At 50.0% G+C, this 19,444-nt stretch overlaps 1 protein-coding gene across 1 annotated transcript in view; it reads right to left on the reverse strand.

Moving 5' to 3' along the window:
* LOC144120044 (uncharacterized) overlaps positions 1-19,140 on the reverse strand; it is a 92,342-nt gene extending 73,202 nt beyond the window's left edge. The window contains exons 1-3 of the mRNA XM_077652519.1: positions 19,074-19,140; positions 11,860-12,382; positions 7,877-8,020 (exon numbers count right to left, since the gene is read on the reverse strand). Of these exons, the coding sequence (XP_077508645.1) occupies positions 7,877-8,020; positions 11,860-12,382; positions 19,074-19,140 (734 nt within the window). The remainder of the gene's footprint in view (positions 1-7,876; positions 8,021-11,859; positions 12,383-19,073) is intronic.
* Between the last annotated feature and the right edge of the window lie 304 nt (positions 19,141-19,444).

Genomic DNA, 19,444 nt, shown 5'->3' on the forward strand with positions numbered 1-19,444 from the left:
CTTTGGCAGATGCACGGTTTAGGGTGACCCCATAACACACACACACACACACGCACACACATACACACACACACACACACACACACACCCCTAGCATCAGGTATCTCCGCAAAAAGTACAATAGTAATAGTATTTAGCAGATGCACGGTTTAGGGTGCCCCCATAACACACACACACACACACACACCTAGCATCAGGTATCTCCGCGCCAAGTACAATAGTAATGAATAAATACTTTGGCAGATACACGGTTTAGGGTGACCCCATAACACACACACACACACACACACACCTAGCATCAGGTATCTCCGCGCCAAGTACAATAGTAATGAATAAATACTTTGGCAGATACACGGTTTAGGGTGACCCCATAACACACACACACACACACACACACTCACACACACACACACCTAGCATCAGGATCTCCGCAACAAGTACATTAGTAATAGTATTTAGCAGATGCACGGTTTAGGGTGACCCCATAACACACACACACACACACGCACACACACACACACACACACACCAAGTACAATAGTAATGAATAAATACTTTGGCAGATGCACGGTTTAGGGTGACACCGGTGGGCTGCTGCTGCTGCTGCTGCTGCTGCTGCTGCTGCTGCTGCTGCTGCCGCTGCTGCCGCTGCTGCTGCCGCCGCCGCCGCCGCCGCTGCTGCCGCCGCTGCTGCCGCCGCCGCCGCTGCTGCTGCCGCTGCTGCTGCCGCTGCTGCCGCTGCCGCCGCCGCCGCCGCCGCCGCCACTGCTGCTGCCGCTGCCGCTGCTGCCGCTGCTGCTGCCGCTGCCGCTGCTGCCGCTGCCGCTGCCGCTGCTGCCGCTGCTGCTGCCGCTGCTGCCGCCGCCGCCGCCGCCGCTGTTGCTGCCGCCGCCGCCGCCGCCGCTGCTGCCGCCGCTGCCGCCGCCGCCGCTGCCGCTGCTGCTGCCGCTGCCGCCGCCGCCGCCGCCACCGCTGCCGCTGCCGCCGCCGCCGCCGCCGCCGCTCCCGCTGCCGCTGCTGCCGCCGCTGCCGCCGCTGCTGCCGCTGCTGCCGCCGCCGCTGCCGCCGCCGCCGCTGCTGCCGCCGCCGCCGCCGCCGCTGCCGCCGCTGCCGCCGCCGCTGCCGCTGCTGCCGCCGCTGCTGCCACTGCTGCCGCCGCTGCTGCCGCTGCTGCTGCCGCTGCTGCCGCCGCCGCCGCCGCCGCCACCACCGCCGCCGCCGCTGCCGCCGCTGCCGCTGCCGCTGCCGCTGCCGCTGCTGCTGCTGCTGCTGCTGCTGCTGCTGCTGCTGCTGCTGCTCAGCAAGAGCAACAACAACAACAACAACACTTCTTTTGTTTCAGCGGGAGCTCCGGGAAGAAGGAGATTGTGGAGGAAATACTGGGTGCTTTCATTTCTTCGCTTACCTTTACGTCGAGTTCCGTGATTGTTAGCGCTAGAACAAATTGCCAGTTGTCCAGGCAACATTGCAGAAAGGGTAAGAAAGGCAAAGAAAACGAATACGGTCAAGATAAGTGTAGCGGGAATATCGGCCATTAATGTGATTTTCTGGCATGCCACTCATTACTGGGGCATGCCACTTTCAGATACCGTTTTTATCTGAAAGATACTACTGTTAGATACCGTTTTTATCTGACGGTTGAACTGAATGATTCAAGATTCGCCAAAATTTGCGGGGATTTTTTGCGAACATGTGTTAAAAGGAATGCTGCAGGAAGACAGCTTCGGAAAAACGTGTTTCTATATTAGGAAGCCTTTTTATGCGTGCGTTGTGCCAAAATTCTTTTATATAAGGTGTAATGGCGCGTAAAGGAATCTATTTTTCCGATCGTAAACTTTTACAATGAAAATGCTGAAGATAGTTTCTGTGGCTGCGATATCAAAATCTCTTGGAAATACAGAGAGAAATGAAGAATGTTCTTCTGTGGTGGCCTGCGAGTCATCGCTGTTGCAATCACGTATTTGCTTGACATCTTTGTCAGCTACGTTAGTTTGAATGCCGACGCTAAACGAAATTAGCAAGCGGTCCCTTAGGCCGGCCAAGTAGGTCAAGTTTGAAAACAGATCCGGATGGGAAGTTAATACTAAATTTGCGTTGGCAACTGAGAAATGGCAAAAAGAGCGAACAGAGGTTCAAGAACATACTGTCCTGCAACGAAGATAATGTTTTAGCAGTTACATCTGAAGACCAAGGGAGGTCAGGAAAGTTAACATTGCCTTGAAACGATATGGGCGCTGCTGGAAGTCAGATAACATAGTTAAACACATTATGCAGCTCTGATGCGAAGTTCAAAGAGTAATCTGGAGGTCGATAGCATAAAATGGTTTTAAGGTCACCTTGAGGTCTAATGTGACATGACTGATTGGTTTTTAGATAAAGCTGACACGACACCAATGACTGATCGCACGTTGTGATCGCACTGCTCAACTGCAAGCTGGGACAATTGATCAAATACCTTACTGTTATCTAGGCAGGTTGTAATGAAGCCAGATTTCTGGTTTCTGTTACTGTGATGTCAGCCGCACACTGGTTGCGCCACCTAACAGAATGGCTTTGCGCGACTGCGGTAAAGGCAGCGCACTTGCCCACGTGTCATGCTGTAGGTTTCCTGCTTCTTCGCTCACTGAGATATCCGTTGAGGCTAGGGGAAGGGGAATGTTCTGTGCACTTTCGCAGAGGGTTGGTCTCGCAGTTTCTTAAAGGTATGAGTTTCAGGATTGAAGACGTAGCAGGTGCTATTAACGACCAGCATGCTATGTAGAATGCGGGACCTTGATTACTAAGGTCGGTTTTCCCCAATAACGATGTTTCTTGCGTGCCAGATGCGTGACTGGGGAAAAAGTGCGCCGACATGAAAATTTTCTCGCTTATTAGCTAAGCACGGAGGTCAAATACGTTCGCCTTGTATTCGAAAGAGGAAATTTTGATAATAGGGCAACAATTTGTTGGTGAAAAAGTGCAAGGTCGATTGGCTCGTTCAACGGGGTGATTTTTACCTTTACAGATTTATATTTTAACGACTGCGAGAGATATGTCGATGTTTTATATTGAGCTGGGCAGCACAGCGCAGCAAAGCGCACAATGTGTACCTGATATGAATTAATAAGTAAACGATGAAGTAACTGAAATTACTAATAACCTTTTTATTTTATAAATTAGGGGGCACGATTATTTTCTGCAACTGATGGCCGTCAACACCGAAGGTGATCTGCGTTTATTTTCTTAATAGGAAAAATGGTGTTAGATATCTAATCTCATAAATATGCTTTTGAAAGGTCGTTGAGCTGGCTTTCCCGTATTGCATATCACAAAAATGGCGCCTCTCGCACTTCTTGCTCATCAAATACAGACTTGTTTTGTGTATTTGATGATGCAGGAGTAGCTGTCCTGGTTTCGACAGCGATACGACGCTCAGCGACGCCATTTCACATTTAGGTAGCGCGGGAAAGCCAACTCCACAAGCTTTCAAGCTAGCATTTTTGGCGTTCGATATTTCAAAAAACATTGCCAAAATTTAAAAATAAGTCACCTTCGATTTTAACGGCCATCAATTTCGCAATACAACCGTTCCCCTTAAAATAAAAATAAAAAGTTTATTACCCAATTGAAGTTAGTTAAACGTCTAATTACTGATTCACATGATGTGCACATTTTCTGCCTTGCAGTACAATCCACCTAAAGAGAGCGCACCGGCGCATGATTCAGGTTTTAAATAAAAATCTGTTAAAATTAAAAAAAACATCCTGTATACCAGCCGCCGCGGTGGCTGAGTGGTTATGGCGCTCGGCTGCCGCCCGAAAGACGCGGGTTCGATCCCGGCCGCGGTGGTGGAATTTCGATGGAGGCGAAATCATAGAGGCCCATGTACTGTGCGATGTCAGTGCACGTTAAAGAACCCCAGGAGGTCGAAATTCCCGCAGCCCTTCATTACGGCGTCTTTCATAGCCTGAGTCGCTTTGGTACGTTAAACCTCCATAAACCAAACCAAACCATACTGTATACCTAGGTACTCGCATGGATTCGCTGCAGAGTGCGTTTGAAAACGAAGCAAGTGCTTTCTCTCCTAGTTTCATGCTTCGTCTGCATCAGGAATACAACGCAGAATGAAATCTTATCTGCTAACTGGCTTTCCATATCATTTAAACAAGACTGGAGTGCTGTCTAGACCACTGTCAAATATTTAGCTTCGTCCTGAATCGAAGATAGCCAGGCTCAATGAGATTAGGAACATTTATTCGATTCAAGAACTTCGAAGCGCTTGAGTACACCTAAAATTTCGAGTGATTGTCTTTGACCTTACCGTATGCGCAGAACCGGGTCTGGCCTTTAGCAATGCCAAGGTCTAGTCTTTGATTCGTGTAAACATTGTCAATTTAGCTTTGGTCCCTACAGGATAGTCCTTTCGGACTTGTAACTGTCAGGGCGAGTCCTGGGTGGGCCGAGGTTTGTTTCAATGTTACCAGAGCAGAGAAAGTGTCACGTCAACGCATTCGCTGCAAGTTAAGATTAACACTTATGGACATAGGCGCAGCAAGAGAAACGGATTCATCGATTTCTTGGCGTAAAGCGTATGCATTCTTTCTACTGACCTGCGGATGATACAGCCATGTATTGATGCACTCAGTCATTTTTGTAGCCTCTCGAAGTAATGACGCGATAGCGTTGAAGGCCCATTGTTCAGAAAATCTGTTGTCTGTGCTGTCGGCGTCGTAGTCGGCGTTGTGGGCGAAAATCACGAGCACGACTCTGGTAGGTGGTGCCCAGAGAGCGACCCGGGATTCAGGTAGGCCAGCTAGCTCACGTGACCTTGCACTGCCGTCACAAGTTGGGCACGGGATAGTGAGAAAACTGGCCATCGTGGCAGCTGCCAGTTAAATTGATGATTGGTCGTTCGGAAAGATCAACCTGGGGCGCACACAAGGCCCGCCGCTTGGAACACCTGCCATCGCAGGGCAGTGACGCATCGCTCAACCGCTGCACCACAGTCCAAGGAGGGGCATGAGGACTGCCAGGGATCTATGAATGTAGAGAATGACCTTCTGCATATGTGGGGAATTAACCCAATGCATTTTCCTCTAATTCTTATTAAAATTCAGTTATATCTGCACTTTGAACCCCTTTTGACGAGTGAACATTCCTCCCGTAGATAAGAGCTCAAAGAGTGCTTATATGTTATTGAAGGAATGATGAAACGACTGATGCGTTCTTTAGATTTAATAATTTGCAACACAATCTACAACTACATCATCAAATTCACAAATATCGAAAACTATCGAAAAACAAAACCAAAACTGTCGTCGCGCCTTTCCATGGCGTAGCAGGACACGCCGAGCTCGCGCAGTACGCCCATAAACTTTCAGGTTCAGCCGTCTGCGTAGTCGAGATAAAAAGAGAATGAGGGCGGTGAATCAATCAGGGAGACAAAGACAGCAGTCGCTTAGAAATCGCGTTAAAAGCAGCAAATTGGCCGCTAGTGACCTGTGATGCCTGCGTGGTGTCATGCAAAAGGGAAGACACTTAGGTATAGCTCCGGTCAGATTAAGGCGTGCACCCTAAGAAATTACGGCTGCTCCTTCAGTGACAACAGAACTAAGGCGACAACATCACTGCGACAACAGAACTGCATTCGCCTATCGCAGTGTCGGATGCAGCACTTTGTGGCCACGCGAAACGATAGTCACGGCTATATAGTATGCGAGTATAAGACATCTGCGCAGATACTGTGAAGAGCGCAAGTGCGCTTACGCCTTACCGGACATAAAGAAACGTGCAACGGACAGCGGTATACGTACACTAACCCATAGGGTGCATGCGTCCTGGTTCCTTGAGCGCTTCGAATAACACAGGCCACGCGCGTCCGCTTGGTCACAGTAGGTATTCTCAGAAACGTGCTTACCCTTCGAATGCGTATTTCCACTCGCAGTGCAGAGGACTCTCCCTTCCACCCGCCTATATTCCCGATCGCTCCTTAACGATCGTCGTCTTTTTCACTGTATGCCCGCGGTTCCGCGCTAAGCCTACCTTTAGAAACACCATGGAATGCCCAGAGGAATTCAGAGGGCAAGCGCTGGAAGATGGGTATAGTGAGGAAGGAGACCGACGCCTTTCGCACCCATCACTTGCTAAGGGAACGACCGTCCAAGCTTCAATATGTGTGTGCGTGTCCGTGGCAGCGAAAGGAATAAGTGCGATACGTAAGCTGTTGACCAATGTGCTTGTTTTCCGTTTCTTTAAATATAATTAGACCGTCGTTTTCTTTCATTATTATGGCGTGACTTCCAGGAATCTGCTCCGCCAATGTGTGGAATTGCGACTCCAGCACGACAGCCGTGATCACATCCCAGAAAACTGCGCGCATAACCCTTTCGATACCTAAGCGAAAGAAGAACCCACAAGAAATATCTAGAAATGGCTGGCCCGTGTTCACAACTACAGCCGCAGGGCGAGGATAGCTGGCTAATTCTTTGTATTGTGCGCGCGTGTTACTTGACGTCAGGTATGAAAGACCAGTAATGAAAGATATTGAGGGACCAGTCCTTAAGAATCATTGCTGGTTAGTTTCTTATTTCGCTGTCAAATACGCCGCAGAGAGAAGTCGCGCCGCGCTCAAACCACGGTATCTACACTGGTCTGCTCAAAGGTTCGCGCGCTTGAGTGGCCCTTCGATAGAGTCCTGAGACTTCTCTCGGCAAAATAGCCTTGCAATGAGAAACGTATAAAGCCCCTGAAAGTTTTCAACGGTGTTTGCTCTGTGTGCTACATACGTAAGAAACGGGAATGAGCACGGATTTTCAGCAGCTTTCAAATGGCCAAATTCTGTGGCGATTAAAAATCTTGCATGGGCTAGTTGGTACACCAGATTTACAACAGAATAGAAAGGAGGCACACAAAACGACGCAAGAAACCCGCCTTTTTGAAGGCGAACAGAGCCGTATCACATTTGCATGCACCCATAAAACGCAGGCTCATGGAGTCAAAGCGCGCAGTACTTCACGAAAATCTGTGGTGATTTCCGTGATTTGTAAACATTCTGCAAGAAAACCGTTCCCGTGATTCGAAAGCACACTGCGCAAGTTATTCTGCACATTGGGAAATATGTGATAGGGGAAAAAAGGCGAAAAGAAGTCGAAGGAGATGAAATTTGTTCAGAAGTGTGGGAGCAGCGATTCGGACTTCTCCATGATTTCAACAGAGCCACTGACACCGTGGTAGGAGGCTCCGCCGCGTTTAAAACGTTTTGAGTTTTGCACGCCTGCAGTCAAAGCTTCGCCACGCAACCTATATGTTTCTTGTGTAGTTGGCTTCTGTGCAGTGCACTTGTGTTGTTTGGTGAACGGGGATAGGCTTGATTCATAACTACCGGCTGCTGCTGCAGAAATCCGAGTATGCACGGAGCGTATAGGCGCCATCACGAGCCACAAAGGCGCCCAAACGGGCTGTCTCGTGTGAAACGTCAAAAGAGGCCTGCCACTGCAGACCGCTCGGCTGCCAGTGCCAATCAGCTTTCACTAATTAATGCGTTGAGCCGGTAAGCTTAGATCTAATAATCTTTCCCTCCAAGTTGCATCTAATAGTCCGGATCTGCAGTCACTGTCTGGTCCACAGTTACAGCGCCCGTATACCTGTGCCTAAATTATCCGCATTGTTTCAGCTGCCACAGTGATATACGGTTGGATTATTTGCCAGTGGGTCCCGAACGCCTTGCATGTAAGACGCATTCATTTTGCTGCGTCATTGTTCAACGATGCGTGTATGCACGGACAGAGCAGCTGCGTGTCATCAACGCTAACGCGAATTCCTCGTGGCGTGCTTTCTCTGTGACGCTGCGGACAACCGCAATCTGTAGCAGTGTCCAGGCGCTATTGAGACTACTTACTCAACCATCTGGCAGAGGAAGGAGTACTGTATACCTCGGTCGGACGCCCTCCTAGCGACAGCAGCTTGGCTTACGTGACGATGCGTGAAGCGGAAGGTAATGTCTTGCTCCTCAGCAGACGCGGTGCGAGGGTTGCGTCTTTGGCTGCACCCGAAAACACGTGTGGAACAAAATTCAGGTGAACGGAAAGCCATAATGAATTACGGTTCGCAAACGCCAAGAAAAAAACACGCATACATTAAAAGTGGGAAAGGAGACAGACAGATAAAAGCTGGCGTGCACATGGAATTTGGCATCTGTAAAGACTGCTGATCGATGGGTTCATGTTTAGAAACAAGGAAAAAAGGAACTGCTGGTCGATACTTGTATATAGAGTTTAGTGCATCTCTAACAGGCATTACTGCGTTATCACATATGCTCTCACAATTGCAACTGCATATTTATAATAAAGGATCGAGCTGAGCCTTAACTGCTAAAATGATTTTGTTAGAAGTGCAAATTATCAAGCAAATAAAAACTGCTGTCACTATCAGCAGCAACTCTAAAAGTAAGGAATAAATAATTTGGCGTATACACGACAGATGGACATTCGGTAGCGAGTGAAAAGGTTCAGCGCAATGACGCCACCAGAGCGGCGAAAATCACCACGCGGTTGGCGCAGCGTGGCGCCGTGCTTTACGAACGCAGCTGGCACTTGCGTTATCGGCGTGTTCGTAACCACAGCGACGAGCGTTGCTATGGGATCAAGTGGAGGAATCAAGATGAATATCTGGTTCTCCTCAATTACATCGTCGCTTTCTCGTTCGCCTTTGCTGAGCTTGGCACTTTCGCAGCTCGAGCGCACTTAAACCTTAGCCTAATGGCTTACCCACCGAGGGCAAGCGTCAATTACACTGCCACAAAAACAGCTGGAGATAAAGCGCATAATGCTCTACGACAAGTTCAGTTGTCAGTAACGCCACGTCTAAAATACGAAATGATGATAACACCACAATTATGCGACATTAAACTAGTGGTCCGAAGGTAAGTTGATAACAACCAGGAAAATAGCAGTCGTCCCCAAACAACCGATTCGAATCAGCAACCATGGCCACAGTGACGTTTTTTTATAATAATTGGTTTTGGGGGAAAGGAAATGGCGCAGTATCTGTCTCATATATCGTTGGACACCTGAACCGCGCCGTAAGGGAAGGGTAAAGGAGGGAGTGAAAGAAGTAAGGAAGAGAGAGGTGCCGTAGTGGAGGGCTCCGGAATAATTTCGACCACCTGGGGATCTTTAACTTGCACTGACATCGCACAGCACACGGGCGCCTTAGCGTTTTTCCTCCATAAAAACGCAGCCGCCGCGGTCGGGCTCGAACCCGGCAACTCCGGATCAGTAGTCGAGCGCCCTAACCACTGAGCCACCGCGGCGGGGCATACGTTTTTTTCTTCCTGTGATCAAGTTTTTAGTTGTTAGTGCTCTCCGGGAGGCATCGTCTTGCTTCCTGAGATGCAACAAGACAGTACTGTGAGGACTTTCCATCGAGAAGGCACACTAAATGGGGCACCGCAAAACCCCTTCGACGACCGCTTTTCTCTGTTTTTTTTGTCCTTCACTTGTAGGTATCAAGAATAGTAGAGAATTGAGACAGCGTTTCAAACTGTACGAGTAACGATAAAGTAGCGCGCGTTAGCATGGCTGACTTGGTATTCTCGCACAGGCCACTAGTTGGCCAGGAATATTCTGGATTTGGGAACTGTGAGCGCATGGCACCATTGTTGATGTTTCAAACTCAGCAGTCACGAATAATTTTTTTCCCGCGTTAGTTCTAAGGGCTATGGTTCTGTTCATGCAGCGTCATTGTCCTCGTCGAAAAGTAGAATGAGCTGACGTCACGCATGCGCCATTGCAAGGCACCGAGCTGATGGGCCACATTACTGATCACTAATTGGTCTGAAAACAACGGATGACAGCTGCGGTCTCCGTCTCCCTTTGCAGCCCTTTCTTCCCTCTCTTTCACTGTATCTGACGCGCTGAATGCCCGTCTTATATCGGGATCACAAACGATCATAGGGATAATAAGGGTTTAATAAACGACGAATAAATGCAACAAGCAGCAAAAATCAGCAACACGCACTGCCGGCGCCGCCATTGCCACATTAGATTAACCGCAAAGACCGATGCGAGCGATGGGTTTGCAACGAGAGCGCAGCTAGCCCCCTTATGCGGCTGCACATTTAAGCTCTCGCTATTAATGCTCTAAACGCTGCACATTTCAGATGAGCCCTTATGACACCGTTGTATTGCATTGTGCAATGAAAACAAGACTTTTATAAGCTTAGTTTTGAAATCACATAAATACCTGTTAAACTGCGGCGGCCTAACGCCGTGTAAATCAGCGTTTCTTTCACTCCTTTGCATGATTTGAGTACTTTGTGGCAGGGCGAAATTATGGCGGCGAATTCGCAGCTCTAGATTTCGAACTCGACTGCGGCGACTGCGCTGGGATGGAGACGAAGCGCTAAGGCGCCCGTGTGCTGTGCGATGTCAGTGCACATTAAAGATCCCCAGGTGGACGAAATTATTTTGGAGCCCCCATTATGGCACCTCTTTCTTCCTTTCTTTTTTCACTTACTCCTTTATCCCTTTCCTTACGGCGCGGTTCAGATGTCCCCCTATAAGTGACAGATACTGCGCAATTTAGTGCAATAATAATAATAATAATAATTATAATAATAATATTTGGTTTTTCGGGAAAGGAAATGGCGCAGTATCTGTCTCGCATATCGACCGACCTCTGAACCGCGCCGTATGGGAACGGATAAAGGAGGGAGTGAAAGAAGAAAGGAAGAAAGAGGTCCCGTAGTGGAGGGCTCCGGAATAATTTCGACCACCTGGGATTCTTTAACGTGCACTGACATCGCAGAGCACACGGGCGCCTTAGCATTTTTCCTCCATAAAAACGCAACTGCCGCGGTCGGGTTCGAACCCGGGAACTCCGGATCAGTAGTCGAGCGCCATAACCACTGAGCCACCTCGGCGGGTAAAAATTTCGTTTCCCCCAAAACCAATTTTGGACACACCCCGCCACCCGCCGTGGTGGCTCAGTGGTCAGGGCGCTCGGCTACTGATCCGGAGTTCCGGGGTTCGACCCCGGTCGCGGCAGCTGAGTTTCGATGGAGGCGAAACGCTAAGGCGCCCGTCTGCTGTTCGATGTCATTTCACGTTAACGATCCGCAAGTGGTCGAAATTATTCCGGAGCCCTCCCCTACGGCACCTCTTTCTTCCTTTCTTCTCTCACTCCCTCCTTTACTCCTTCCCTTACGCCTTGGTTCAGGTGTCCAACGATATACGAGACATATACTGCGCCATTTCCTTTCCCCAAAAGCAATTATTGTTATTGGCGACACATTGCATACATGGTGGAAGGTCAGATTGACATCACTCCATAATACGAGCGTATCTCGTGTTTATGGCAGCCGTTCAAACTACAGGAAGCGGCCATTTCCAGTATGCAGCTGCTTTCCTCAAATTGGCAAGTCGAGCTCAGTTGTTCTCATCCTACGGCTGTAGCTTCTTTTGCTCATCACAATCATAAATAATTACGAGCGGGGCACCAAAAATAGTGCTGCTAAAAATCTATTTTCGACGCCACATCAATTTCACGCCGACGCAAAACGAGCGTCTTAAATGACAGCGAGTGACGCAAACAATGGCACTGATTCACACACCTGAGAACCAATCAGAGAGGCAAGATGACGCCTACAAGCGAATATGAATATCGAGATTTGGGCAAATGAATACTTCTGAACTAGAGCTGGTGGGACCTGCATGCCGTCCGCCTGAACGACCTGGTGGGACTTTCATGTCGCCCGCCTGAAGCTTAACACGCGCCCTGACCGTAGGCAATGAATACAGGGTTTGGAGAAGCAGCTCAGAGGAATATCCCGCAAGTTCATCAAGGCCACTCGGGAGAGAGAAAGCTTAGAAGAAAACTCACCCTGCAGGTAGTGGGGGAAGGCTGACGGCTGTGACCGGCTGCGTGCATTTCTGCGCAGGCGCTTCTCGGAGCTTAAATCTCTTCGCCTTTGCCACGGAGGTGGTCGTGGTAGTCACCAGCGTCTTGTCTTCCATTGGTGCTGCATGGCCACGAGGCGACGAAGCGCTTGGCGAGCTCGGCGTCCGGTGGCTGCCCAGATGGAAGTGCGGCACAGGTTGCTCCGTAGGTACTGCTCTTGTGTGGCCCCGAGGCGACGAAGCGCTTTGCGAGCTCGGCGTCCGGTGGCTGCCCAGAAGGAAGCGCAGCACAGGTTTCTCCGATGGTAGTGGTGCTCCGTGGCCCCGAGGCAACGAAGCGCTTTTCGAGCTGGGCGTCCGGTGGCTGCCCAGATGGCCGCGCGGCACAGGTTGCTCCGATGGTACTGGTCCTGTGTGGACCCGAGGCAACGAAGCGCTTTTCGAGCTCGGCGTCCGGTGGCTGCCCAGATGGCCGCGCGGCACAGGTTGCTCCGATGGTACTGGTCCTGCGTGGCCCCGAGGCGACAAAGCACTTTGCGAGATCGGCGTCCGATGGCTGCCCAGATGGAAGCGCGGCACATTTTGCGATGTACCGGTAGCTCTCGCTCTCACAGCAGCGGTCAGTTCCTTGGCTAAGATCGTCCTGCATCGCGAGTTCGAGTCCAGAACCACTCTGATGGAGTTAAGCAGCGGACTAGTCGGGATGGACAGTGTGCACGCACTTAGCTTGGTGGTGCCTCATGAAGGAACGGCTGTAAAGAAAAGATGGCCTGCGTTCGATGTCTCGTGCCGCTCGAGCATAGAGAGCTCGAGCAGCCGACTCGAGATGATGATGATGATGATGATGATGATATCATCGGGGTTAATGGACATAAGCACGATGAGGGATTGACTCGAGGAGTAGGGAGACCTCGAGACATTTTTTTCTTCTACTTCCGGTTTGTTTTGCGCGCGCGCAAGAGAACATGTCCAACATATTTCGGGTGCTAGCTCGCGATTAAATCCAGTACTGGCATTCATTTCACGTCTACTTCGCGGAACTTTGTGTCGGCGATGTCTGCGGGCTTCTGCCTGGCCACGATAGGAGGTTTTTTTTTTATGTGAGAACGTCCTTCATTCCAGGTTAACAAAAAAATGAGCTGCGGTTCAACTACTGCTGAATCTAGTTAGAGAGCGAAAGCTGCTCTGTATCGGGTAAGTAGGCGCGGCTTGACCTGTAACCTTGAGTGCGCTCCGCACACTAGATAGGCAACGCGCCTACCCTTGCAGGTGACGATTAAATTAATGGTTGATCGCGGGAGGTTGGTCACCCAGTGAACGCTGCGGCTTAGTGGCTTAGCTCGGCTATGCCAGGATATACATAGCGAATGCTAAGGCACAGCATGATTAACCTTGGTTAATCTTGATTGCAAGTCCAGGTTAGTCTGATTGTCTAGCTATGTTGTTGTCGCATTAAAGGCGACACAACTGTGGTTGGGGCGCACACGAGCTCTCCTTTTCACTCCGACAGGTTATCAGGCATGCAACGCAGCTGGCGAAGCGAGCGGAGGCGAGCGCAGCGATGAGGAACGTGGTGTGACGTCATACCAAACAGCGGCGGCGGCGAGCCGCGCGATGTGACGTCATGCCATGTGGCGCGGCGAGCGCGCAATGCGCAGTAACCGTCTTCCATATCTCCATGGACACCCGAACCACGTCGTGAAGGAAGGAATAAAAGAGGGAGGGAAAGAAGATAGAGAAAAGTATAAATCGAAATTTGCATTTTGAGACAAGGTGCGTTCTGTGGCTCGGTGCTACTAGTGGCGCATGCGCAGTTGTGACTAGGGAGCGAGGGAGAGAAATGCGCCATGTGTCCTCACTGCTCCTCGCGCATGCGCAGCACGGCTCTCTAGGAATCGCGCGAAACTGCTCAACCTGCGGCCAGTAAAGTTTTCGCTTTAAACATGAAGATGGAGAAGAAAGAGCAAGAGAAGCAGATCGAAAGTATACAAAGATTTCTGTGAGAGTTCTAGTAAGTAAGAGGCGAAAACAGAGGAAAGAAGGGATGCTTGCAGTTCCTGGTTTACCATTGCGATGTACGCCGTGGTTTTTTTGTGCTAGCACAAAATTCTTGTTTTCAAGTGAGGCTGAAAAATGATTTAGAAGCCGAAGAGTATTCGACAAGGATGAAGAATGCGGTCAAGATTCAATGCGCACAATTTCAGTTCCGCAGCTTCCGACACCTGACGCTTGTTTGCGTGCCCATTGTGGGCATCGCTGGAACTAACGGCGCTGCAGTCGTCCTTTTCTACACATTTCGCGCGTCGTATGCTACACCTCCGTAACGGCAGGCAGCGCCACACCCATAGCTGCACGGCACTACGGTACACACGATAAGGTTGAAAATAACATGATAATAAACGAGGAGCGCTTCTACTGTTACGTTTCGTGTGTTTCATGCAATCCAAGCACTTTAGTTTCTCACTATGTTTTTTTCGTCGGTTATAGCACTTTACGCCATTAGATGTAACGACAGCACTGTTTTAGTGTACAAACATCGAGCTGTGCACTGTCATGCCGTGTGCTGATGACAGGAACCCCAGGCGCTGCAAAGGAAGGAGATCGTCCAGTGCTCTTTGATTTCCTTGGCTGCAACTTCTGAGGAGTTCTGCCTCCAGTGCTTGGACCTTTCTCTTCCTTCTCCCTCGCGGAATTTGACCGTAGTATCTGCGCCCATTTATTAAGTGGCTGTCATCGTGAGGTCATGCGAAAAAGTTATCAGCGGCCTCTTTTCTATTGCTACTTGTGGAGCCGGACGCAAAGCAGGATGGCACGTGTAACACTCACTTGAAGTCACCAAGTGCACAGATTTCACCACAAGGAGGTTTTTCACAGTCACTACGAGCACCTTTCACGCAAAAGCCAGCCTGGAAATCTGATTAGCCTGTCGCAACTGCAACGAGCGAAGCTCCCGCGACAGCAGTCTGTTCACGTTGAAGATCCCCAGGTGGTCGACATTTTACGGAGCCGTCCACTACGGCACCTCTTTCTTCCTTTTCTTGTCCCTCCTTTATCCCTTCTCTCATGCCGCAGTTGGGGCGTCCACCGAAATGTGAGAGTTAATGCGCCATTTACTTTCCTCGAAAACCACTTTTGAATTTTTATTCCGATTACTAATCGAAACCTGCACACATTTCTTATTATGTAAATAGATTGTGTATATTACCTCTAACCATATATCCTCTCTTCCTGTCCCCCATCGCCACATTCATTTCATTTCTTATTCTGTCTGCTATCCTTTATTTCCGCTGCCCCAGCTCAGGTGCTTTAGTATCGATGGCAGATGCCGGGGCTAGCAAAAATCTTATCCTTCCATTTTATATATATTTTAATAAACCACAACCACCACTACTAAGTCCGAAGCCCTCTACTACGGCACTTTCCCTTCCTTTCTTCTTTCACTAACTCCATTACGATGGCATGGATCGGGTATCCACGGATTTATGTGAGACAGTTACTGCGTCATTTCCTTTCCTCAAAAATATAATTTTCAATTTTTATTCAGAAGCCCTCCACAAGGGCACCTCTTCTTTTCTTCTTTCACTCGCTCCTTTATCCCTTTTCTTAAAGCGCGATTCGGGTGTCCGGCGACATATGTGAGACAGTTACTGCGGCATTTCCTTTGCTCAAAGCCAATTTTTATTTTTTCCTTTTCAAATTTCAAATGCTTTTAAAATCTTATGTAGCTCATAGAAAATATGTTGTTTACTTTGAAATTGTGAAATCCCTTGAAGTAAATAAAACTTCACTCTCCCTCACGATCCGAAGCTGACGGTATTGTTAGATCTACGCCGCAAGTCAGATTAAGATACTACGGGCTCGGCCCTAAAATAGTTTGACTCATTAAGAAAGAGAGAGAAAAACTTTATTGGCGCCAAAAATTGGTCGATTCAACGGGACCCGGGTGTCTTCAAGTTGAAGTTCGGAGTCTTCCGGGGGTGGCTGACTCCTTAAGCGAGAGTCCACAAGGAGCATTAGATGGTGGGCCCAAGGGACACCAAGTGTTGCTGGCGGCCGGACTCATGTCGTAATGAGCAGCTCAGCAGTATGTGGTCGGGACCATGCTGGGCGGGACCATGCAGGACGAACAGAGAGAGGTACGGGAAAGAGGTTAGAGGAATGGTTATGGATAATCAATTGAAGGTGCGGATAGAGGAGTGTGATACTGGTCACAGGGCACGGCACCAACCACCGAAGTTCGCAATTAGGCCTGCGAAATCTCTTCCCTCGTGTCGCCATTCAAGCACACACTGTTCGACACAACTTATAAGCGCCTCTGAGTACGAGGCAGCGCAGATCGCGCACGTTCCAGACTGGCTTGCCCCTGCCGGGGCCCTGCACAATAGCGACCATATCGAGCACGCAGTTGAAAACCCGCCGCTGTGGCTCAGTGGTTAGGTGCTCGGCTACTGATCCGGAGCACCTGGGGTTGAACCAGAGCGCGGCGGCCGCGTTTCGATGGAAGCGAAACGCCGGGGGCCGGTGTGCTGCGCGATGTGAGTGCACGTTAAAGATCCGCAGCTGGCCGAAATTATCATGGAGCCCTCCACTACGGCACCTCTTTCTTCCTTCTCCTAGTCTCTCCCTTATCCCTTCCTTTACGGCGTAGTTGAGGCGTCCATTGAGATAGGTGAGACAGGTAGTGCTCCATTTCCTTTCCTCAGGAAGTAATTTTCAATTTTTATTCTGAAGCCCTCTGCTACGGAGTTTTTGTCTTCCTTTCTTTTTAACTCCCTCTTTTATCCCTTCCCGTACGGCGCGGTTCGTGCGTCAACAGGGATATGTGAGACAGCTTGCTACTGCGCTGGTGGGCTAGCTCAGGTTAACACTGTTCGAAAGCGATAAGCTGCATCTCCCTGGCTCCGTTCGTGGTCGAGCGACTGGCGGTCTTTACGGCAGGCACCGCATCGAACCCACCTATCCTTACGCTGAACGCATCACAGTGCACCGGCGTTTTATGCAGGACCCATTTTGATGCACTGCGCATGCGATTCCCGCAGAGGCTCTCTCGCTCCGTAACTTCTACAAGTCAAAGACGTACTTCTACAAATCAAAGAAGCAGTTCTGAGTAACGTCCCTAGGGACGGAGAGAACGTAATAATGGCACTGGATATCAAAGGAGCTTTTGACAACGTAAGCCACGGAGCCATCCTGACAGGCCTTGACGACCTGAACTGCGGCAGGAGGGTCTTCGGTTACGTCAAAGCTTTCCTCTCAGAACAGTGACGATAGGGCTGGGAGAACTCCGTTCGGAGAAGTTCCACACCCCTAACAAGGGAACTCCCCAAGGCTTGGTCATCTCACCTACGCTTTTTAACGTTGAAATGATCAGCCTTGCATAACAACTTAAGGAAGTCAAAGGAATACACCATGCCATGTATGCCGACGACATCACCATCTGGACAAATACAGGCTCACTAAAAGAAAAGGAAGAAAGACTACAGGAGGCCGCGACCTGCGTAGAGAACTACGTAAAAGCGAGAGGGCTAGCATGCTCCACCGAAAAATTAGAACTGCTCAGAGTCTGAAGAGCGAAACAAAACCGCACAGTCCCGAACAGCGACTAGCTTAGGCTCAACATCTACCTGGAAGGAAAACCCATACCAGAGAAAACACTCATAATAATCTTGGGCAAGTGGATACAATCAAACCAACGGTGTACACATGCACTTGCTCTACTCAAAGCTTCCACACTACAAGTTGCCCGCATGATCACGCGCGTCTCCAAAAACGCTCGGGCATGCGAGAAGAAGACATGCTGAAGCTGGTCAGGAGCTTGGTGATCAGCCGAGTCACCTACAGTCTTCCATACTACAACCCAATCAAAAGCGAAATCCAACAGATTGATGCGATTATACGCAAAGCATACAAACAGCACTCCATCTACCGCAACGCACATCCACAGAGAAGCTTTAACACTAGGACTTCATAACAACTTTGAAGACCTGAGAGAGGCACAACGCGTCGCCCAGTTGCAGAGACTACAGCAGACTTCGTCTGGCAGGGAGCTTCTGCAGAAGTTGGGATGCAACGAACGAATACAAGAAATCCAGCGAACCGCGACTATCCCGGACGGAATTAGGGGCACAATTAGAGTGACCCCATCCCCAAGAACATGGACCCCAACCTACACGAAGAACGTAGAAAGGCGAGAGCCGAGTACGCCCAAAAATCGCTAGCCCCCAGGCAACAACGATGTATGTGGACGCAGCCACATGCTCCATAAGGACGGGACAAAACAACCCCAACGCGGTAGCGGCAGTGATAAACTCGGACATGCGGGAAATCATCAGCGCGTCGCTAAAGGGACTGCACGGTAGACGAGGGTGAAGAAGTGGCCGTCGCTCTAGCGGCAGCGGAGGGCTACCGGACTAAGCGATCCTTAACAATACTAACCGACTCTTAAACGGCGTGCCGAAAATTCATGTTAGGCAGAATAGGCCACAGAGCGCTCCGCATACTCCGCTCTGGGGACCGACCCAAACAAGGCAGAGAAGAAGAAGAACCAATAAAACATACCATAGTATGGACGCCCGGACACGCGGGAGTCGAAGGCAACCAAGCGGTCGACAGGGCAGCTCGAGGGTACACTTTTTACCGAGCTCTCCACACAAGCGACCTCGAGGAAGCCGAACCTATCCCTAGAGATTACTCGGCAATCTTAAACCACTACAAGGGCTGCAGGAAACGGTAACCCCCACCACAAAAATCTCTCTCCAGGGAAGACGCCGTCGCCTGGAGGCTGCTACAGACGGGCTCATACCCTAATCTAAATACACTCAACAAAATACAACCCACACAATACACAGACAAATGCCCATGGTGCCATGAAACACCCACGCCCTATCACATAACGTGGGCCTGCCAGAAAATAGAGGTGGCACCAAAAATACCATACCCGAGTGCGGAGCAATGGAAAGGACTGCTCTCCAGCGACCGTCAGGACGTCCAACTTGGGCTGATCCGGCGAGCACAGCTGGCAGCGGCATCCAGCGGAGCCCTGGACTAGGGGCAGACGACCATTTCTAAGACGGACGACACATCTGACTCCGCCAAATTGCTCACCTACTCTCTAGAACTCAATAAACGTTTTCCTTCCTTCCTTCCCGCTCCGCTCGGTCAAGATGAGTGACGTCATGGAGGGAATAGGCAGCACACCTAATGGTGGCTGCCGATATGCGGCACCGCGGCCGTCGACCACTGAGGACACCGCCGCACCCGACATGCCGCCGAAACACGGAATCAGCTGAAGAAGTTGCGATAGCGCTTGCTTGCGTTGAAACGGAAGCCTATTATATAATTAGCGACAGAAAAACGGCCATCTATTATTATGGAAAGGGTACGACCTCGTCGGAACCGGCAAGAATTCCGGCAAATAGACGGCTAAACACAAAACTAGCCTAATTTGAACTCCTGTGCACGCGTCCGTTCCTGGCAACGATGCGGTGCACGAGTTAGCCCGGGCTTTCTACTTCCGGGGAACTGTGGAGCCGCCCGACTGCCTGAACATTGACGAGCGTCTGCGAAAT

Source organism: Amblyomma americanum, chromosome 1 (genome assembly GCF_052857255.1).
Source record: "Amblyomma americanum isolate KBUSLIRL-KWMA chromosome 1, ASM5285725v1, whole genome shotgun sequence".
In the NCBI taxonomy this organism is placed as follows: domain Eukaryota; kingdom Metazoa; phylum Arthropoda; class Arachnida; order Ixodida; family Ixodidae; genus Amblyomma; species Amblyomma americanum.